The sequence below is a fragment of the Gadus chalcogrammus genome, chromosome 1 (genome assembly GCF_026213295.1).
Source record: "Gadus chalcogrammus isolate NIFS_2021 chromosome 1, NIFS_Gcha_1.0, whole genome shotgun sequence".
NCBI classification, from domain to species: Eukaryota; Metazoa; Chordata; class Actinopteri; order Gadiformes; family Gadidae; genus Gadus; species Gadus chalcogrammus.
The window spans coordinates 24,311,837-24,334,698 of NC_079412.1; the positions used below are offsets into that span (position 1 = coordinate 24,311,837).

A 22,862-nucleotide genomic window follows, 5' to 3' on the forward strand; every position below is an offset into this window, starting at 1 on the left:
CTACTGACTCGCGCAAACTATCAGAACAACCCTATGCCTTAGGGAGCGTTTTAATCGTAAAGGCGTCATTAATTATTTTACGGGTGTTGCATGGACTATGGTAGGTAGGTACGTCATCAGGCGCCGTTGACTGTGTTTTCACAAGCGTTCAGGGCCAGTCTCTCTAACAGATGGTCAAGGATGACTGGTAACATCAGGAACAGGCCGCTCTGCTCCAACCTTCATGAAAAACACCACTGTGTGTGTGTGTGTGTGTGTGTGTGTGTGTGTGTGTGTGTGTGTGTGTGTGTGTGTGTGTGTGTGTGTGTGTGTGTGTGTGTGTGTGTGTGTGTGTGTGTGTGTGTGTGTGTGTGTGTGTGTGGAGCGGCGTGTTCCCGGTTGCAGGCGACAGCCGATGACCTTTGGAAGCGGCTCAGCTTCTCCACCGCCACCCTCTGTTCTTGGGCTTCCCCCTGCCTCGCCTGTGGGGAGGGGAGGGGGGAGACCGAGGGGGAGAGAGGGGAGGGAGAGAGCTATGTGGAGGCTGGAGAGAGAGAGAGAGAGAGAGAGAGGGAGAGAGGGAGAGAGGGAGAGAGAGGATGTAGGAGAGAGGGAGGAATTGTAGACGTGGAGACAGAGTGAGAGTGGTGTGATGGGGGCAGGGGGAGAGAGGGAGGTGGAACAGCAACACAGCACATAGGCGGCAGGCTGGTAGTACACGCGTCAGGGTGGTGTGGGTTGACTGCATGAACACAACGATGAGACGCCAACCATAAACACTCGTTCGCTCACTCACTCACCGACTCACTCAGAAACTCACTCACTCCTGCTCGTCTCTCACTTGCTCAGTCAACTCTCTCACCCACCTAAGTAGTCCCTCGTCGCCCTCCCTCTCTCCCTCTCACAGACAGTAATGGGAGGCAGGTGTGCAGACGGGTATTTACGGTAGCTCAGCGCTCCTCTTCTAGACTCGTCTGGGGCTGTGGAGATGTTAGACGTCTCCTGTCTTCTGCTGCCGCAAACCAGCAGCAGCTCTCACTGTAATCTCCTTCATCATGACGGAGCCCACACTGCAGTCATCAATAGTGTGTGCGTGTGCGTGTGTGTTTAAGGCTAAAGTTATAAAATCCTAACAAGGTTGCATCTCTTCAAACCTTTGAACCAGGACAAAAATCGAGACCCAACGTCTTATACGTACGTGAATGAATAGCTACAAATGAACAAATCTGTGATATAGCTCACCTCCCTATACTGTCCTGTGGTCACCCTGCCTCCTACTGCCAAGCTGTGTTTTTAATGAATGACCCAAGCGCTGTCTCGGTGTTCCTTCCTCGGCTTCCTGGCCCTTCGTGATGCAACGCTACGGCCTCACTGCTAGCGCTGCGTATATCGCTCGCTCTGGGCTAAGCCGGGTGTCCCCCGTCAGTCCACAGCCCGATCATCTCCTACTCTAATCCCGATCATCCCCGGGGTCATAGCTGGTCACCCGGGGGGCTTAGAGCCCGGCCTCGGCCAATCATGGCGCAGACGGCCATTCAAATGGCTGGTTAATCCGTCTACCTCATTGTATTGTGTCACCGAGCCCCCAGGTAAATCCTTGGAGGGGAGGGACCTCGACAAAGATGTAAAACAAACACTACTGCTCAAACACACACACACGCACGCACGCACGCACGCACACGCACCTACACACCTCCACACAAAATACACACGTGATTTCAGTACCAGTCTGGATGTATTATTGTGAGGCTGATTGCAGTGTCCTGGGTGAACTGCTCTGACAACACTGTCTGCAAACAGGCTTGTTTATAAAGCTTATTCAATTGCGAGTTAGGAGCCAGAGATAACTACGGCCATGAAGCCTCCTTACTTAATCACTCTGCACACACGTTAGACACACACACAAGCATATGATGGTGCACTGCGAGCGCACATCAGTGTGTCTGTGTGCTCCAGATGCACTACGGGGTCGTTAAAACTGATCGATGGGACAGATAGCCCTAGCCTGGCCTGAGCGGCAAGGAGAACCCTGATGAGCTCTTTGACTGGATCACATGCTTTACCATCTAATTCTTGGTATTCACTCGCCCCTTTCTCTCAGGCAATCTCTCTCTGAGGCTCTCCTCTCTGTCTCTCTGCCTCTCCAGCTCGGTCTCTTACTGTCTCTCTCACCTATCTCTTTCTCTGTCTCTCTCTCTCTCTCTCTCTCTCTCTCTCTCTCTCTCTCTCTCTCTCTCTCTCTCTCTCTCTCTCTCTCTCTCTCTCTCTCTCTCTCTCTCTCTCTCTCTCTCTCTCTCTCTCTCTCTCTCTCTCTCTCTCTCTCTCTCTCTCTCTCTCTCTCTCTCTCTCTCTCCAGCTCGGTCTCTCTCTGTCTCTCTCCCATCTCTCTCTGTGTCTATCTCTCTCCCATCGCCGCTCTCTCTCTCCCATCTATCTCTCTGTGTGTCTCTCTATTCCATATCTCTGTCTCTCTGCCTCCCCATCTCCCTTCCTCAATTCAATTCAAAAAGCGCTTTATTGGCATGGAGAATGAACCCCCCCCCTCCCTCTGTCTCTGGGCACAGGGGTGTGTACGACATCGTGGTGAAGGACGTGTGTGTGGGCCAGTACAACAACAAGGGCAGCTTCGGAGAGCTGGCGCTCTTGTACAACGCCCCGCGGGCCGCTACCATCGCGGCGACCGAGGAGGGGGCGCTCTGGGGACTGGTGAGAGACGGTTTTACGTATATATATATTTTAGATAAAAGTTTGCAATCAATATGTAGAATGTGTGATGCGCTGTTGGGACCTCTGAGTGTTGTGCTAAAGGTGTTGGCATTGGCGACGCTATAGGAGGCAATGTGGATTTCACTGGGTTTCTTTGCGTCTGAACAGTGATTCAGTTGGGTTAGACGGAGGATCTTTCCAGGAATGGGGTCCTCTTCTTTGAATGAGGTGACTTGTGCAGTCGCCTGTGTGCTGTAAGAGCTCCTCCTTGTGGCGAGGGGGAGGAACAGGTCAAACCTAGGTTGAAAATAAACGAAATTAGCTTTTATTTTATTTCTATGACCAAAGTAAATGCGCTACTTGATAGTTATATGGTGATGCTGTTTTTAATTGAAAGCAGAGTCATTTGTCTGTCCAAGAGATTAATTCAATTAGATTGATTCAGGCAAACGGAAGCCATCCTCATCCTGCGCGCCTGTTATATCCTCTTCGTTACAATAAATCTGGAAATGAACGATGTCTCTCTCTCTCTCTCTCTCTCTCTCTATCTCTATCTCTATCTCTATCTCTCTCTCTCTCTCTCTCTCTCTCTCTCTCTCTATCTCTATCTCTATCTCTATCTCTATCTCTATCTCTATCTCTATCGCTCTCCCTCTCCCTCTTTGTGCCGACTCCAGGACCGTGCCACGTTCCGCAGACTCATAGTGAAGAACAATGCGAAGAAGAGGAGGATGTATGAAGCCTTCATCGAGTCTGTGCCCCTACTGAAGAGCCTGGAGGTGAGAATGGGGGCGATGGGTCTCGCTGTTGATCTGCATAATGTCAGCTCCTTTCAGTACAAAATCAAAATAAACCATGGACATGGTGTGAGCGGCTACAATAAGGGGCCGTTTGTGTAAAGATTTCTCTTCAAGAAACTCATGCTCTTTTGCTCTGTCTCTCTCTGTCGTTCTTTCTGTCTGTGACGTCTTTCAATCTGTCTCTCTGTGTTGTCTCTCTATCTGTCTCTCTTTGTCGTCTCTCTATCTGTCTCTCTGTGTCATCTCTCTGTCTTTCTGTGCTATCTCTATCTGTCTCTGTGTCTTCTCTCTGTCTGTCTCTCCGTCCCTGTTATTCGGGGTCTCTAGTTGTCGGAGCGGATGAAGATCGTGGACGTATTAGGCATGAAGCAGTTCACAGACTCAGAGAGGATCATCGTGCAGGTCAGAGACATTCCCCTTTCTTTTGCCACAACCGGAAGTAAATTCATCCATTTGGTGAACAATCATACCATCAGAACAACGCAATTTGTGGTATAGTTAATTTGTTACAAAGTGCCTAATATGAAGTTATGTGATGTGAATATGATGTGTGTAAACTGTACATAATGTGGTGCTCGGTGGGATACGTTGGATAGTCTATTGAGTGTGATCAGATATCTGTGGGTAATAATCTCTTCTGATCCCTTGTTGCAGGGAGACAAGGCAGATTGCTTCTACATCGTTGAGTCCGGAGCGGTGAAGATCATGATGAAGAGCAAAGTAAGTCATACCCTTCTTCGCCATCCTCTTCCTCCTCTTTGCCTGTCAGCATTTTTTGAATGTCCCACGTGTTTCCCGCTGAAAGTCTGCGTTAGTTATGCGGTATAATAGTAGTCAGTGTTTCAAAGGGCAATATAAGATAGAGCGTAAGCGACGCGGTTCAAAGGTAATGCCTCTGGTGTTTGCATTTACATTTAGGGCATTTAGCAGACGCTTTTATCCAAAGCGACTTACAATAAGTACATTTGTCATAAGAAGTGCATCAATATATCGCTGTCGGTACAGAAAGGATGTTCATAGAACCAAGTGCAAGTACCACACTTGCTAGGCTAATCAATTCCCGTGTTACAGCCATGATAGCAGCAGTTGCTACACTGTTTGCAGTGTTAAACATTAAGCTGGGTGTTCCGGGTGCTTCGTGTGTCTAAATACTAGACCCAAACTGCAGGAGCCAATCCTTGGAAGAGCCTCTAAAGATTCCTGCAACTGGCTTTAAATTGGTGCCAAGGGAGGTCATTTGGCAAATTGAGATGAGCCGACATTAAGTCAAACCGTTCTCCCTGCTCCCTCCTCTCTACTTTCTCCCTCCTTTTTCTCCCATCTCTCTCTCTCCCCCTTTCTTCTCCCCTTTACTCTCTGTCTCTCCCCCCTTTCTTCTCCCCTCTACTCTCTGTCTCTCCCCCCTTTCTTCTCCCCTCTACTCCGTCTCTCCCATCTCTCTCTCCCCCTTTCTTCTCCCCTCTACTCTGTCTCTCCCCCCTCTCTTCTCCCCTCTTCTCTCTGTCTCTCCCCCCTTTCTTCTCTACTCTCTGTCTCTCCCCCCTTTCTTCTCCCCTCTACTCTCTGTCTCTCCCCCCTTCTCCCCTCTACTCCGTCTCCCCCTCCCTCCCTCCCTCCCTACTCTCTGTCTCACCTTCTCTCTTCCCCCCTCTCCCCCCCAGACCAAGGCGGACCATGCGGACAACATGGAGGTGGAGATCGCTCGCTGTACCCGGGGTCACTACTTCGGAGAGCTGGCCCTGGTCACCAACAAGCCCCGTGCAGCCTCCGCCTACGCCGTCGGAGACGTCAAGCTTCTGGGTACGAGGGGGACGCACACATACACCCACAGATGCACACATACACACATACCGTACGCGCACACATACACATAGGCAGATTGCGCACACATGCACACGCATACATGCACACATACACGCACACACATACACACATACGCACACACATGATAGGCTAAAATAATTTATCCGAAACACATACTGTACATACACACTGATACACATAGCATAATGGATCTTAGGGCCTGAGAAACACACACACACACACACACACACACTGATAAGCATAGCATTATGAATCTCAGGGCCTCAGAAACACATACAGACACACACACACACACTGATACGCATAGCATAATGAATCATAGGTGTTATCCATGTGTAAACAATCCTACGCACTCACACTGGAATCTGCAAACACATGAATGGGTGGGATTGGGGGAACTGATGTAGGGGTGAGGGTGTTTGACTACCAGCCACAAGGTCCCGGGTTCCTGATCCCAAGTCTTTAGCAGCTTGAGGCCACATCAGAGTTTCCGTAGTCCGGTAATTACCGGTCATTGACCAGAAAAAAATGAGGGGGACCGAAAATTCTAAATGTCTCCGGTCAGAATGAACAATGGAAGTAAATCTCTGCACAATTTGAATTGTGTTTAAATATGCTACAGTGGTCATTTGTTTAGCCTAATTCATGTTAAACAATGAGGGTTCTGATTGACCCGAATATCAAAAGAAGTAAAAAAATTAATAAAAATCAAAAAAAAATTCTAGCGGAAACACTGGGCCACATCCCTTCCTACTTTATAATGACATGTATGAATGGTAAATGAAGGCTAGATATACATTGGTAGAAAAAAATATTCTGCAGAAGGTTGTCACTGTTTACCTGTGTGTGGGTACAACCTGTCGTAATACCACTCTCTCTTCCTCCCCTTTCTCTGTTTGTCTCTGTATGTTTCCGTTTCTCTTTTGTCTGTCGTCTGTTGTTCCTTTCTTTACTGTCTTTTTGTTCTCTCTGCATTTCTCTCTCGCTCGCATGCTCGCTCGCTCTCTACATCCTCTCTCTCTCTCTCTACTCGCTCTCTACACCCTCTCTCTCTACTCGCTCTCACTCCCTGTTTCACTTTCCTCTGGCTCTCTGTCTCCCTCTTTCCTCTGTCTCCCCCACCCTCTTTCCTTCTGTCTCTCTGTCTCCTCCTCCCCCCCTCCCTCTTTCCCTCGGTCTCCCCCTCCCCCCCTCCCGCTCTGCAGTTATAGACATACAGGCCTTTGAGCGACTGCTGGGCTCCTGCAAGGAGATCATGAAGAGGAACATCTCCCACTACGAGGAGCAGCTGGTCGCACTCTTCGGCTCCAGCATGGACCTCAGAGACTGAGACCCTCACTCCGGCTCCTCGCTGTGCCTTCTACACACACACACACACACACACACCACGCAAACACACACACACACACACACACACACACACACACACACACACACAAGTATGCCGCATGCACACACACACACACACACACACAAACACACTCATCAACACACCCGCCGCCGTCGTCGAGGAAAAAGAAAACGATATGGACATTACGCCGTTGTCACCCAAGCTCGAATAAACTCTAAACCGGTGTCATTTGCATCGCAGTGTACACTGCTCCACACCGACGCTCCACACCAACGCTCTCCCTCTCCCTTCTTTTTCTTTTGATATGAACTCTATACAAGCATAGGATTCATATAAAAACAAAACAAGGGAGAGTGGTTTAAGAATCAGTCCACAGATTTCTCAAGCCTCCTCAAGTCCCATCTCTACCGGGTGCCACCCCCCCCCCACCCCCTCTTAGCAGCTGCTGAGTCAGGTGCTTGTACTCTCTCTCTCTCTCTTTCTCTCTCTCTTTCTGTACGTCTCTCTCTATCTGGCTCGCTGCCTCTCTCTCGCTGGCCCTCTCTGTCTCTGGCTCTATCTCTCTTTCTAAAGCTCTCTCTCTACACTGGAAGACACCAGTCAAAGCAGTATAGGCACACTGGCATGCACGCACACACACACACACACACACAAACACACACTTTTATGTACTTATACCTACATAGGCACTGAAAAATACGTCCAAATCCCTTTTGTCTACTTACACTCATGTCACGCACAAACTGCTTGACACACTCCTTTATACACTCACCATATAGTTAAACACACACACACACGCACACATTTTTGCATAGCTTCAGTGAGCTTTGACATACACACACAAACACTCCAAAACTAACTTTCACATGTGCAGGCATTGCAATTACATAGACACGTAGACAACACAGTTGTCGATCGCAAGCATCTGCCAAGGACACACGAACAATCTCACACAAATACTCACACACACACACACACACACACACACACACACACACACACACACACACACACACACACACACACACACACACACACTTAGGCACCTGCAGTTGCAAAAACAGACACATGGGAAAATGGAGAAACAAGGAAAAACTACTTACAGGAAAAAAGAATGCAAAATGCAAAAAAAACAAATAAAAATGAAGAAACAAGAGGAGTTTTAGAAACATTTTATGGAGATAAACAAAAAAAGAAGCTTTGATAAAATATTATTTAAATAAACAAAAAAGTGTTTCCTCTTTGGGAGGCGGGGGTGTGGATCTTTGTGAGTGCGCTCCACTTCTGCTGTCGTTGATTGAGTTGAGTTAGTGCTGGTGTCTTTCAGTACCACCGAAGAAGTCAAAACCAGAGCAACCCCACGTTTCTGGGTCCTTGTTATTCTGTAATTGACGCCACACAGTTGTATTAATTATTAATGTATTGTTATTATTATGATTATATATTCAGTTATTATTTTTGTTTTACTTTGACCAATTCTGATTTAAAATAGAAAAACACCATCCAACATCCATCAGACAAAATGTAAAACAAAAAAAATATATATTAATAAAATAAAGTTAGTGCTTATTTCTCCATGATTATTCTTGAATGAGTTGTCCTGGATTTAAAAAAAGATGAAAAAAAATAAAGCAAACATTTTGTTAAAAAGTTTGTGGTGGTGTCTGACATTTCTTCTGTGTTTTTCACTTATAAACGCTCTTTCTATAACACAGAGTTATAACTAACTGTGGCTTTTTATAAAACCAGTGCAATACAAATTCACTACTTTTGTTAAATGATGTACGTAGTTACAACCCCAAAGCACTAGAGGGCTCTAGCTGGAAATATTAGTCCACTTGTGTGCTTCACATTCACCCGCTGTCACCTATTACGCTATCGACAAACACATTTTATAGACTGGGCTAAACCTTTAATAGCTCCATGTGCTAAACGAATTTGATATCAATAACAAAATTACCCACTAAATAAAGTGGCGTACATAGTTGTAGTTATGAAGCGTGTAACGTTATAATCTCCTCTCCTCGAAAACTTCGAGGAAGAACCTGTTCTTGGATGAACTGGGAACTTCTTCACAATGTAAGTATAACGTTAATGTACTGTTGTATAATGTAAATGGTCTGTATAACATACAAGTGTGCTTTATCCTTAGTCGTTAGCTGCTATTCATGAATACACGTCTTGACTCGATGGAGATTACACTGAGCACTACATCTAGCCAACTGTGTTTCTGCATGCATGCCTGGTAATGAATGAGCCTGAGTGTGTAACTAACACTATATCACACAGCACACCAGCTCGCAGTTATAATTTGAGAAGTTGTATTGCAATAGGTAGTGCTCTTACAATACGTCCGTGGTAGCCAGTGACATCATTGCCTTTTTTGGCTTGCAGTTTATTTCTGGTGAGGAAGTACTTCTGGATATATATACTTCCTTATATGGTCATACGGCTAATACGTTCTTCTTTTAAATCCATTGGTTTTGTCAGCACGTTTATTATTCATATAAATACCCAATACCTATGCTTTAAGAGTATACGTCTTTGCAGGTGTAGACCCAGATCTGGGTCTGGGTGGGGGGCAGGCTACGTGTTTGTGTTTGAATCCCAGCCGTTCTGGGTTCGAACCCAATGTCCAAAGTCCTTACTTGTAGGCATCCTAAAGTAATATGACCTTACCCCTTACATGCCCCTTCCATATATATATTTCTATAATCACACAACATAAATGGTTGTCTTTTTGTTTAAGTCTAAAAGAGGTGTCCGGAAATGGCCAGGACCTGTCGAGGTCCTGTACCCCCTTTTCCTGTGAGAAGCCATGACTGATTATTCAGGGTATAGTCGCGCAGCTCTCTCTGTAAAGTCTACTGAGTTATTTTTTTTTGCAAAGGGACAGTTCTTAGCCTTCACAGCATGAACGAGAATCCCCCACTGGGAGTCGGGCGCACAAGATTAAGCCAAATAATTGTTAAGGACAATCAAGAGTGACGACACTCCATTTGCACGAGCCAGGGAACCGTACCACACCGTGTATCTAAACAGCGTACTCTACATTTGATGTTTAGAATTCCCCCATCAAGGTCAAACCTTATTAAACGTCAGATGGAGCCATTTCAAATCACTCTTTACATTGTGACCACTTTAAGGATATGATGTCCATCCTCTTGGCCGATATGTCAGTTTTATAGTCCACAAAACGTACATCAACCAAAATGTGTTCAATCTGTGAACCAAAAACGGCAAAGAGCTTCTTCACTAAGTAGGGTGGCAGATGATGGGTGGTAGATGAAGAGTGGAAGACGAAGAGGAGCTTACGATGTGGGATAGGCGGGGGGGGGGGGGGGGGGGTATAGTCTTGAGTGTCAAGGGTGTTTGACCCCAAGCCGAAAGGGTTCTGGGTTCCAAGCCCAACGGCCTCAGCTTCCTTGAGCAAGCGGCCTAACCCCCACCACCACAGACCACACCACCATCAATAAACGTCCACTCACGGCCCCGGCCTCAGAGTGACAGCTCTTCTATCTGTCGTTAGATTATCACCCCGCAGACCTGTTTCCTGTTGCGTACTCCCAACATCCTCGTTTTCTAACGTGTCATCGCGAGCGGCCGCGGGTGGATGAGGGTGCGTGTCAGGGGCTGGAGGTTCATAGCTCTTGAGAGTGAGGTGTTTGTCTATTCTCATCCCGCGGTCGAGGTGTTTTCATCCCCTGGCCTCCCTGTCTTCAGCTCCTCCGGTGAGTCCTCGTTGGCTGGGGTTACTCCCAATTTGAACTGTAATTGGATGAAGCGCGGGTCATTAATTAAACAGGATTGTTTGTCTTCTTTGGGCGGTATCGCAAACAAAGTCAATAAATAACTCCCCTGTTGTTGGGAAGTGCAAACATGTCCTTTGTAAAATTATGAAAATAGGAGCTTTAAAAAAATAAAACAAAAAACAGAGAGAGAACTTACTTGTGTGATACCACCCCATTTATTCATAAGTTGACCTATACTCATGTGATGACCCTCTGTTGTTTGGAAGCCAGTAACGGCTGTTACTTTGAATTCTTAAGCGTATCGTGATCTATATATCATTACTGTGTAGTAAAAAATATGCTTAAGTTGATCGACTATTCCATATTGCCCAATCCCTAACGTATCTGAAGGATGGTCTGTCTGTCTTTGGGGGGGGGTTGGGTTGCTGCTTGATGCTGTGTGCTCAAAGATTGGTCTGCTAAGTGATAGCGATGTATGGCGGACTCTCCATTGGTGGATTTGCCTACACAGGAGCAACAGAATGCAAGACACTCGGTGCTGATCGAAGACTAAAATGGTGGCACCTGTTGAGTGGATCACAACAGCTCTCCTTGTTCCTGGATCTTGCATACGCAGAACATCTCTTCTCTCTGCTTGTGAACGCGATATCATGCTGCTCTGTGGGTGGTGTGTTGGGTCACTCACAACCTACTTCTCTTTTCATCGAGTTTCATCTTTTCAACGATGAGAGGACTTCATGTACACTCCATCCTTGCATACCAATGCAGCCGATATTTCTCTCAGCCAAAAAGAGCAACGCGTGTGTTTCAACTGTCACATTCAATTCTGTCACACACAGAGCATGGCACTAATATGAGCATGTGTTAGGAATCAACCACATGCTGAACTAGTTGGCCTGGCTGTGTGAGAAGACCTTTGCATGGGGGTTTGGTCCGCAAAGACACTGAAATCAGCAAACTATTGAACACCGAGGACGATGATTGACAGGTGATTTCCCCTTCAACCCCCCCCTACCCCCACCCCCACCCCCCTTCCTCATCACAACAGGAGTGACCCATCGGAAACACAGGACCCTCCGAGCCAATCAGACAAAAACGGCACGCCAGTGCTTCCTCAAACCCCCGACGACCTCCGCCACAACCTCAGTCCCGGCCCCGCCCATGACGCCGGTATCGGGCTCGAGGCTCCGGGGGAGACGGGACCCGGTGTCCATCGCCATGGTAACGGACAGCCCCAGGAGGAGGAGGATAGGCTCCGCGTGGTCCCCATCCACCAACGGCCCGACCTCCTGCCCCGCTGCGCCGACCTGGTGAACGAGGAGTGGCGGCGGAGCCAGGGCGCGCGGCTCCACTCGCTGCAGAAGTCCTGCCAGGAGTTCCCCGTCAGCCTGGTGCTGCTGGCCGGGCCCCCGGGGGCCGAGCGCCTGCTGGGCCACGCCCGCCTCTCCCGGGTGGTGGGCCACGGGTCCAGCCTCTTCCTGGAGTCGGTGGTGGTGCCGGCGGCGGAGCGCGGCAAGGGCCGCGGCCGCGCGCTGATGGAGCTGACGGAGCGCTACTGCCGCGGCCGCGGGTTCGGCCGGCTGTGCCTCACCACCCACGACAAGCAGGGCTTCTACGGCCGCCTGGGCTACGCGCCGTCGGGCCCCGTGCAGAGCGCGGGGGCTCTGGCCTCCGTCGTTCCCCTGGAGACGCTGCTCAAGCTGATGAAGCCCTCGCCTTCGGCCGTCTCTCCGGGAACACCCCCGGCGCCTGTAGCTCCGCCAGCCGACGCCGTACCGCCCCCACCACCACCTCGAGTAGCGCTTCTCCACTCTCTTCCTCCCCCACCACCACCACCCCCTCAGCCACAACCGCCTCAACCCTGTCTCCCTCCCCCTACCTGCATCCCTCCCCCACCACCTCCTTTACCACCTCCCCCACCACCACCTCCCCTCTTTGCTCCACCTTCATCCCCTCTTCACTCCGTCGCTCCCCATCCTCCTCCTCCTCCTCCTCCTCCTCCTCCTCCTCCTCCTCTCTCTTCCCCCCCATCAGTGGAGCAGGGCGGTCACATGACCACGATGGACACTCCTTACCGGGATGCCAGGGGAACGCCCATATTCTGGATGCACAAAGACATCTGAAGCCCTGAACATGAAACACTATACCTAATGCGCTGCAGTGCAGTGTGCATGCAGGCCTGTGCGGCAGGCAGACATGCATACACAAACACAATAGCGGGAGATGCAATTCACGGTGGCTCGCCTCTAACAAGGCAATAGACCTGCCTGATTGGGTGATCACCTGGTTCAACCTTACACACAGACACAGACACAGACACAGACACAGACACAGACACAGACACAGACACAGACACAGACACAGACACAGACACAGACACAGACACAGACATTGAGTTTGTAGTGTAAGTGTGTACCTGGGAAGCAGCGACCGAAGACGACGGATAAGATTTGGGAGAAACTCTTCTGGCATGTGTAGCTCGTATGATCAAATGTCTGACACATACGTTACCTTCGCACGATGGTTGAATGGACGGATCTGGATGGTTGCTCTGGGGTTCTGTGTGCTTTACTCACACGTTTCAGTATGGGACTTTATAGAAGCAGCTCAAAAGTATCAAAAACCAGTGAACCAGTCTATCTTAAACCAGTGAACCAATCTATCTTAAACCAGTGAACCGTCTCAATGTTAATGGAATGCTCAATCTCGATTTGGAGATTTTATTGGATAAAATCTAATAATGATGTACTCCTTCGAACACATATAATGTGTTTTTAGAGTCAAATCATGTACATTTATTTAAATGCTTCAATAAACTAAAGTGCCCTATAATTCGCCTCACAGGAATGCCAATTCAGTTTTGAAGTTGATGGAATTTCAAAAAGAAAATGACAAGTTAATGTATTGCATTATTGTTTTACTGCCCAAATGTGTTTTATTCTAAGAAATAAATACTTTGCTCACCATGTTGATTCTCTATTATCGTGTTTATTTCACTTTTTATCTCGCATCCGTATTAAGATGTTGCCTTATTGTATCTGAGTGACCACTAAAGAAAACATTACCATAGCTTTGATGGTACTATCTGTAAAATGCAGTCTTATATTTATCATTTACAAGTAAATGTTCTGTCAACAGCGGAAACGTTCTGTGCATGCAATATTGCGCCATCATTTCCGCCTGCATTGTTTCCAAAACAAAGATATCATCAACAGAACTGTCAGTTCCTTAAACCATCATTTGAAGGCCATCTGAGCACGTATAAGACCGGCCTTCTTCCTTCCAAGCCTCCCATTGGTTCTATATTTGACTTTATATCTCTCGTCTCTCTTATAAATACACAATGCCCAGCCCCTAAAGGCTCTCACCCTCTCTCCCTTCAGGACGAAGAACACCCCATCCCAGCCCCAACCACATGGAGCTGTCTGCCCCCCCTCTCCTCCTCCTCCTCCTCCTCGTGTCCCCTCCACCCTGCGCCAGCGACCAGCCCGGCCCCCCCACGCCTCCGGACCCCTCCCGCCTGCAGGGGTCCGCCCCGGTGGTGACGGGCCGTCCGTTCGTGGTGGTCTGGAACATGCCCACCGCCCACTGTGAGACCCTCTACGGGGTGAAGCTCAACCTGGAGGTCTTTGACATCGTGGTGAACTCCCGACAGCACTTTGACGGACAGGTGAGTGAAGGCCAATGAGTTCCCAAAAGATTATGGAAAAAAATCATAATCACGTTTATTTTAGTCAATATTGGAATCATGATTATTTTTGAGACATGAAATGTGAGTTCTCCTAAAAAAAATAGAACAAAATTTTCAAATATAAAATAATGTACAAATATATATTCAGCTGTTCTGCAATTTATATTAAGCAATTAATGAATAAAATAAATATACTTAAAAAAATAATAAAAAATAAAGTTTGAACTAATTATATTAGTTTAGAGATCGTCATCAAAATCGCAATACATTTTTTATTAATCCCACAGCCCTAGGTCAATGCCAACCCCCGTTCCCAGGCGGTTACCTTCCCTGAATGTGCGTATTGGAGAGAGAGAGAGAGAGAGAGAGTGAGAGAGAGGGCAAGACTACCGGGAAAGCTTCAGAGGGCAATATGGGTTGCATGGGTTTAACAGCGAGAGAGAGGGAGAATCTTCCGATAAATGGATATCCGTTCTTAACGTTATGTTTCAGATGTAGCTTGTTCTCCTCTTCTTTGTTGTGTTTTTTTATGTCCAGTTGTTTTCCTGGCTGTTGACTGGTGTACACAGCTCATCGGAAGTCAGAGAAAAGAACTTGCGTTGTGGTTCACCAGCATGACGCCACAATTCATGGAATTGGTGCCGTAGATTCCTTCACCAGAATTAGAATGTGGAGTGTTTTGTTCATCAAACCAGTCCTAGATGATGCCATTCTACCTCATGTAAATCATGTCTGCTAATACATTTCTATTACCACTATTATTAATCATACTGCATTTCTTTACGCTGTCTGTGCCAAACAGCATCGTTAAGGCAACAATAACCACACTCAGGACTGCCCACATCACAACCTCACAGAATCATCAGTTGGCAGGATCAGACAAGAGAAACACATGAACCCTTAACCGACACCACACACATTGTTAACCCTCCGCTGCTCTGATCGTGGTTCCACGTCGACGCAACGCACGGGAGTTTACCGACCCGTTACGTCCTAGGGGACCCTTCCTTGTGACCACCGCAAGGGCCTGACGTGCGCCTCCTAGAAATTATATCCTTGCGTCGAGGCGACGGCAACAGCAAGGGCTGTGATTGGTCCGCTCGCTAAAAACCCGACGCAGAACCAAAACTGGTTTGTGACTCCGTCGAAGCATCTGCGTGGTCCTTGCGATGCGTAGAAGTGGAACAATAATCAGCCCTTAACCCCCCCCCCCCCCCCCCCCCCCCGTCTCCCCCCCTTCCCCAGAACATGACCATCTTCTACCGCGACCGCCTGGGGCTGTACCCCTTCTTGTCCCGCGACGGCGCCAGGGTCAACGGCGGCCTGCCGCAGAGCGCCGACCTGGGGGCCCACTTGGCCCTCGCCGGGGGCCAGATCTCCCGCCGGCTGCGCCCCGACTTCGCGGGGCTGGCCGTCATCGACTGGGAGGATTGGCGCCCGCTGTGGGCGCGCAACTTCGACTCCAAGAAGGTGTACCGCCGGCGGTCGGTGAAGCAGGTGCGGGAGACGCGGCCCGACCTGAAGGGGGCGAAGGAGGTGACGGCGGAGGCCAAGAGGGAGTTTGAGGGCGGGGCGCGCCGGGTGATGGGGGAGACCCTGCGCCTGGGGGTCACGGAGCGGCCCGGCGGGCTCTGGGGGTACTACGGGTTCCCCGCCTGCTACAACGATCCACAGAATAAACCCAGAGGTGAGGAGGGGTCGGTCGTCCCGTGGTGGCGAGGGTGCACGCGTTCTTTATTATATAAGTAGAAGGCAAGGCAAGGCAACTTTATTTATGTGGCACTTTTCATATACAAGGCAGACTCTAAGTGCTTCATGTAGAAAAGAAAAGAAAATAGATAAAAGAAAACAAAGGCAAAGTAAAAGAACTGCATTCTAGAAAGTGCATTGTATTTAGGATTTAGCAGAAGGCTAAATTAAAACCTTTAGCCTACTTCTAAGAAGGATAGATACTTGTGAGGAAAACCGAATCTGGTAAAAGTAGAACAGGTTCAACTTCTTTACTTCAGTAAAAGTGAAAAAAGTACCAGCTCTGAAATGTACTAAAGAATGAACGTAAAAAGTATACCCTCAGGAAAGCATCTAAAGATCTCTAACGACTTGGCTAAAGAACTGTGCCCCACTTTCATTTTTTACTTTGATTATTTTTAGATCACAGCATTTAATAAACAAAAGAAAGCATCAAAATACACAATCTGCATACTGAGAATTGAAAATAAAGAATTGCGGAATTAGCATTACAAGAAACCACAACATTCAGTGGGTGACAGAAGTGGTTTTGGACGGGGGCTCATTGCTGCGCTGTGTCCGCCTCCGTGCTGCTGTCAGGGGCTAACTACACGGGGGAGTGCCACCCGGGGACCAGCCGGCTGAATGACAGGCTGGACTGGCTGTGGAGCGAGTCCACCGCCCTGTACCCCAGCATCTACCTGCCCCAGAGGCTGGCTGGGGCCCCCGAGTCTGCGCTCATGGTCCGGTAAGAGGGGGGGGGTGTGTGTGTGTGTGTGTGTGTGTGTGTGTGTGTGTGTGTGTGTGTGTGTGTGTGTGTGTGTGTGTGTGTGTGTGTGTGTGTGTGTGTGTGTGTGTGTGTGTGTGTGTGTGTGTGTGTGTGTGTGTGTGTGTGTGTGTGTGTGTGTGTGTGTAAGTGAGATTGTGTCATAGTGGGATTGGCTGTGTTTGTGAGATTGTGTGTGTGTGTGTGTGTGTGTGTGTGTGTGCGTGTAAAAGTGAGATTGTGTGTGTGTGACTGATGCATGACGTGATGTCCTCCCCCCCCCCCCCCCTCAGACACAGAGTGCTGGAGGCTCTGAGGGTGGGCTCCATCTGGCGTCATGACAACACCTCGAAGGCCACGCCCGTCCTCCCTTACGCCAGACTGGCCTTCACGCACACACTCGACTTCCTCAGCGTGGTATGACGCACAAAAAGAATGAAAACGCCACGCATGAAAGACACACACATGGCAATATTAAACACACTAGCGACTCGCTATTACACACACAAAAGCAATCAAAGACTGACTGAGAGACTGTGTGTGTGTGTGTGTGTGTGTGTGTGTGTGTGTGTGTGTGTGTGTGTGTGTGTAGGCGGACCTACATCATACCCTCGGGGAGGCTGCAGCTCTGGGGGCGGCTGGAGTTGTGCTGTGGGGAGAGCTGGAGTTCGCCAGGTCAAAGGTCAGTGTGTGCGTGTGTGTGCGTGTGTCATCTCTCTGGGGATATCAGTGCTCAGAGACATGAATTGTTGATTCAAACCAAACACATGTAATACATCTGAATTCAAATAGCCCTGTTATGTGGTTCAAATCGATTTAAACATAAAATCAAGAATCATAACATTCATTCAGCAAGCATGATTTATTACTAATCCTATAGACGAGTTATCCTTCATATTTTGAACTATCGCGCATACCGACTGGAAGGTCTGCTTCAAACCAGAAAACACATGTCTTGTTGCTGCACTTCATTTTGCATGCCACTATATTCACATCACACCACACGTCTAACTAGGTCTGGCAGCTCTGTGAAAACTCTTTGCCACTATGAACCCAGGGTTGGAGCGAGGGTCTCCGGAGTCTTAAAGGTTGCATCAGCGATGCAAGGCCAAAACATAAATGATCACATTCATCTGATCTTTCTCACGATCCGCTAGCTGCCCGCCTGATAAGAAGGCCGTCAAAAAAACGTATCTGTGTAGGCAGCCTATGCTCCGAGATCGTACACAAAAACAAATTGTTTTACCCACCACTCAAAACCAAAATAAATAGTATTCCAACCAATCACCGACAAGGGGAGGGTGCTGGGTGGTTTTGCGCTGCGTTCATGAACCTTTTTAACTGGATGCCCGAAACACGGAAGGGAGGGGCGAGCGGGCTCTGTTTGTTTGGGATCTCGCTTCAAACACCGACAGAAGTGACGTCACCCGACATCGACGATGCAACCTTTTAAATGTCCCACGTCGACATGAACGCACCATAACAACCGGAACCTTCCCCCCCCTCCTGCCTCTCTCCCGCCCCCCAGGACCAGTGTGTGCTCCTGAGGGACTACCTGCACGGCACGCTGGGCCGATACGTCCGCAAGCTCCGCAAGCGATCCCACCGCTGCAGCCAGCGCCGTTGTCACGGCAACGGGCGCTGCGCCAGGCGCCGGCCGGGCGTCGGCCACATGGTCCGCGACGAGACGTCCGGCGAGCACGGCCAGTCGTTGTTCGCCAAGCACTTCCTGTGCCACTGTTACCACGGCTGGGGCGGCCATCGTTGTGGAGAGAGCACGAAGTAGGAGCGCTCCAGATGACAGTTTAGGACCGAACACCGCTCCGGTTGGGCCGTCGTCATCGATGAAACTTAAAGGTGACATATTATACCACCAGGTGTCAGTGTGAATAGCCGTTACAAGCCGTTTAGAAAACGGCTTGTAACGGCTATTCACACTGACACCTGGTGGTATAATATGTCACCTTCAACTTTATTTTACTTAATTGTAAAAGTGCCTTGGCTTTGAAACTGTAAGAATGCTGAATAGATGGATAGGTACGTAGGCCACCATTACACCATTACATTTATATGACATTGATATCACTGGAACTAGAATATAAGACTTATTTAACATACTACGGTTTATTTTCCTTATCATAACTAACTCATATGCAGCATTGATTGTATTCTCAAAACAAAAAGCCTTCTGTGCAGATTGTAAGTCTTCAGTGCCATGCGTGCTATCAAGTTGCTCTTAATTTCAATTTCCAAAGGCTCTTTCACATCATGGAAAGAGTTGGGCCAGTGTCCAGACTGTGAAGAAAATCTGTCTTAATATGCCACTGCCAAGTCTCAGCTCTGAATAAATAATCACACGTGTTTGCAAAAAAGATTTGGACGTCTCTTTTTTCCCCCAAATCACAGACGGATAAATAAAAGTGAAGCGATCAACTGTCAATCTAGCAGGGCCGATGGGAGGTTCAGTCTCTCTTGTAGAGCCATTCGTGTGCTCGTGTGTCTTCAAGGCCTGTCCCTCAGAGCTGTCAGGTTGTGCCTCAGGGCCTGTAGCTCCTGAATCAGCTTGGATATCTCCATGGAAACGTCCTGTTTCTCCCTCACGGCCTCTGTGAGCGTCCGCATAGCGCCGCCCTGTTGGACTGGACGAGGAAATGACAATGAATGATAATATTGATGCGCCGCAACATAATTAATTACAGAACATGCTAAATTAGTAGAGGCAGGATTGCTTAGTGAGACTGTTAGACTTGCAGCCAAAAGGTACGGGGTTTAAATGTTCATCTCAATGTCTACCTGTCGGCATACCTAACCCCTACCTCTCCATTAAAGGTGACATATTATACCACCAGGTGTGAGTGTGAATAGCCGTTCAAAGCCGTTCTGAAAATCAGCCTCTTCTGACATCACAAGATGGCGTGTCCACCTAGATGTATGCTGGACGAGCAGTCTACCAGCCTACCCAGTGGACCGTGGCAAACGTTGCACATCTATCCAGCATGCATCTAGGTGGACACGCCCACCTGTGATGTCAGAAGAGGCAGACTTTCAACGGCTTATCACACTCACACCTGGTGGTATAATATGTCGCCTTTAACGACATGCTCTGGACAAAAGTGTCGGTTAGGATGAACCAATGGTCATCTTGAATTAAACACAATAGTACAGTAGTATAGTATGACCTACATTGCATCGCACCTTGTACAAAGTTCTTAATCACTATGACACCAGTGATATGAATGGATGAGATTCAACCAGTCTGACCCAGGAAGTAGACGGTGACGAACAGCATGAGCAGTAGGAACGCGATGAGTCCACAGGCCGCGATGTAGACCCTCGACGAACCGGAGCCCCACGTCTCCCCCAAGTGTTTCTGCAGTTTAGCGCTGATTGGCTGGCCTAGTTCATTGACGTCCGTCCTGCCGGGGAAACAGGGGTTTCCATTGGACGACGGGCTGTGGGCGGGCGAGAGAGGCGGTCGTATGCCTAGGTAATGAAAGAGGGGAAATTGTGACAAAACTTGTGGTGCATTCAAATTGTCTGATTATATATTTGCATATCCCTGCTTGTGTAAATTGAAATGTGTGTCCGTGGGTTTTAGTTTGTATGCCTTTACTACTGCATATTATCTTGATTTTGTTTTGATTTTCTGATGTGTGTGATATACCTTCACATATATTTTTGTTCAGGTGGTCTCCCTTGCTTGAGGTACAGTGGGTTCTCGCGTGTGCGTCTGTTTGTGTGAGCGTCTATGTCTATGTGTGTGTGCGTGTGTGTGTGTGCATGTGTCTATACGCGTGTGTGTGTGTGCGTCTATCTCTTGGTGTGTGTGTGTGTGTGTGTGTGTGTGTGTGTGTGTGCGTGCGCTTGTGTCTGTGTGTGTACCTCTGTGGCCGTGCTCGGGGTGCATGCGGTGCAGGTCATTGATGGAGTCCACAGAGTGGAGCTGGATCTCTGTCAGGTCTCTGTCACTGATGCGGTAAGACTGGGGAGTGGTGTGGGTGGAGGGAGGTCGAGACATGGCTCCTCCTACCAAGGGGAGAGAGAGAGAGGTCAGAAAGTTATTCACGTTTCCTTTGCTTGTTGATTGTTTTTCCCTATAATAGGAAGATGAGAAGAAGAAGTGAGCTGAATTTGGTCATTCTGGTCATTCACACAAAATAAAAGCTCTCCTGTGTTTCCCTACCCAGATTTACAGCTAGAAGAAAATATTCGGAGAGAAAAAGATAAGTCAAAAATGGCAAATTGCACGAACAGCGTGCCATTAATACTAATGATAAAGGAATTGGATGAATGGAGAGGAATATACTGTAGATGCCTTGAAAGTCTGTGTATGAAATAGGTTTGTTTTTTGTGTGAAATCCCATTGTGGGACAAGCTGCTCTGTTTTAAAAGCAGGGCTACTATTAGGTCTGCTTATCAACTCCAGAAGGTGGCTGTAGGGTATTTTAATGGAAGAACAAAGGTCAGAGGATGACTGGTCTTTGCTAAACCAACTCAGAGAATAGATGGAAGAACCGACCACCAGCAGTATATCTATTACAATCTATTACAAACAGGGAACTGATCGTATGTCCCAAGACCATCAGACCAATAACCTGGTGCATAATAAATGAATGTACCAAGGAATTTCTGAAATAGAAATGTGGTTAGATTATAAATCCACCATACATTGGTGGTTAATTAGAAACACAACTTTGCTCCAATCATAAGCTCCATAACAGAAGTGTTTATATTTTCTTTTGATCATTAAACATGCATACATATATAGTATATTGGATGCCAACTAAACCCTAGTTAACTTAATCAGAAGTAACTCACAGCACAGTTCCCAGGTGTTTGAAAAGCACATATTTCCCATTGCATACTGCACACTCAACTATTTTATAAAGATATATAATACTGTAGTAGTAGAAAGTATGTTTATATTGACCTACTGATTAAGTCCAGCTACTCAATCTAAAGATGATAATATCCTTAGCCTTAAATTAAATTCCCTGGTAAATGTGAATTCATCTTCAGTCTAAAGTTGAACACATCATTTGTCTTTATGGACAAGTAATAATGCCTTTCATTTCAACATTCCTAATTATTTCACAAACGAACATCTCAATGCGAAATTGGCAGTTAATTGACTTAAATTGTTATACAGCGTTTGATTATATGATGCATAACAAACCACCATAACTCATATAGTGTATCATCAATTGTTCAATTATGCACACATTTTCATGAATGCCCAGCTGTGTCGTCGTAATGTGATAATGTGAGGCCTGGATATTTGATGATATGATATGGCCTCATCAAAATGACATCACATCAAATTATATCAAAACATATATGTGACACTTATGATACATTAAATGCACACCACCACAATGTTCACTGACATAAATAACACAAATGTTCACTTACCGCCGTGCGTAGGCCTATATGTGTGCGCGTGTATAAGTGTGTGTGTCCACTTGGTTGCGCGTCTGTTTCCTTCCGTTGGGCGCCTCCGAAAAGTCTTTACTGTGCTATTGCATTCTCACACTCTCTACACCCGCTCATACAGGCAGACAACCAAACACACACACGCACACAGACACACAGACACACGCACACGCTGGGCTTCCAAAACACGTCATCCAAGTGACGGCGCGGTCAACACCGAGTCCCTCGTCATGGGATCTGGAGTGGCGAGACTGAAAGGACCTCTCCGGAAAGACGCAATCCAAATCCCAGTATAGGCCTATTCCTTGACAGTAGTTGATGAAGAGGAACACTGAAGTAAATCCTGGTTTGAGATCAACACGGTGTGTGTCTGTAAGCAACTGTCTCTCTGCCCCAAAGCAAACGCGACCGCGACCCCCTATGCTAAAAAAGGGTAGGGTGTGTGTGTGTGTGTGTGTGTGTGTGTGTGTGTGTGTGTGTGTGTGTGTGTGTGTGCGTGTGCGTGTGTGAGCTATAAATAGAATAAACAACTGCAGTTTGAACTTGTGTATCCTGATTTTAGTTCAGTTTATGCGTACAGCAAATCCAAAGACTACATTATGTCCAGTCATGGGTCTTTACCCATGGGGGGGGGGGGAGGGAGAGAGAGAGAGAGAGAGAGAGAGAGAGAGAGAGAGAGAGAGAGAGAGAGAGAGAGAGAGAGAGAGAGAGAGAGAGAGAGACTCACTGCATGCCTGCAGACTGAAATAGCATCAGAGGTTGGGGTTAATATTAGGCCCATGGATGACTCGACGATCGTATCACACATAGGTTGGGGGTTGGCGGGATTATA

General features: G+C 47.7%; 3 protein-coding genes across 6 annotated transcripts in view; 2 read left to right on the top strand and 1 right to left on the bottom strand.

Moving 5' to 3' along the window:
* prkar2aa (protein kinase, cAMP-dependent, regulatory, type II, alpha A) overlaps positions 1 to 7,058 on the top strand; it is a 40,175-nt gene extending 33,117 nt beyond the window's left edge. For 2 of the 3 annotated variants that reach the window (XM_056597293.1, XM_056597304.1), the window contains exons 6-11: positions 2,544 to 2,685; positions 3,363 to 3,464; positions 3,813 to 3,887; positions 4,140 to 4,205; positions 5,147 to 5,285; positions 6,515 to 7,058. In XM_056597293.1, the coding sequence (XP_056453268.1) occupies positions 2,544 to 2,685; positions 3,363 to 3,464; positions 3,813 to 3,887; positions 4,140 to 4,205; positions 5,147 to 5,285; positions 6,515 to 6,639 (649 nt within the window). In that variant the 3' untranslated portion in view covers positions 6,640 to 7,058. The remainder of the gene's footprint in view (positions 1 to 2,543; positions 2,686 to 3,362; positions 3,465 to 3,812; positions 3,888 to 4,139; positions 4,206 to 5,146; positions 5,286 to 6,514) is intronic. The other variant, XR_008896367.1, reaches the window with a different exon arrangement.
* Positions 7,059 to 8,549: 1,491 nt separating this feature from the next.
* Positions 8,550 to 20,186, top strand: hyal3 (hyaluronidase 3). 2 transcript variants are annotated; one of them, XM_056597281.1, is made up of 7 exons: positions 8,550 to 8,739; positions 13,796 to 14,082; positions 15,349 to 15,790; positions 16,432 to 16,579; positions 16,891 to 17,014; positions 17,190 to 17,279; positions 18,126 to 20,182. In XM_056597281.1, the coding sequence occupies exons 2-7, from the start codon at positions 13,828 to 13,830 to the stop codon at positions 18,381 to 18,383; spliced, it is 1,317 nt and encodes a 438-aa protein (XP_056453256.1). In that variant the 5' UTR covers positions 8,550 to 8,739; positions 13,796 to 13,827; the 3' UTR covers positions 18,384 to 20,182. The 2 variants fall into 2 exon arrangements, with proteins under 2 accessions (XP_056453256.1, XP_056453249.1); XM_056597274.1 differs by lacking the exon at positions 8,550 to 8,739 and adding an exon at positions 10,059 to 10,391 and having other exon boundaries at positions 18,126 to 20,186.
* Positions 18,518 to 22,512, bottom strand: si:dkey-20d21.12 (uncharacterized protein LOC556245 homolog). Its single transcript, XM_056597315.1, has 4 exons — positions 22,010 to 22,512; positions 20,480 to 20,623; positions 19,859 to 20,080; positions 18,518 to 19,236 (listed from the first exon to the last, which is right to left on the bottom strand). The coding sequence occupies exons 2-4, from the start codon at positions 20,613 to 20,615 to the stop codon at positions 19,100 to 19,102; spliced, it is 495 nt and encodes a 164-aa protein (XP_056453290.1). The 5' UTR covers positions 20,616 to 20,623; positions 22,010 to 22,512; the 3' UTR covers positions 18,518 to 19,099.
* Between the last annotated feature and the right edge of the window lie 350 nt (positions 22,513 to 22,862).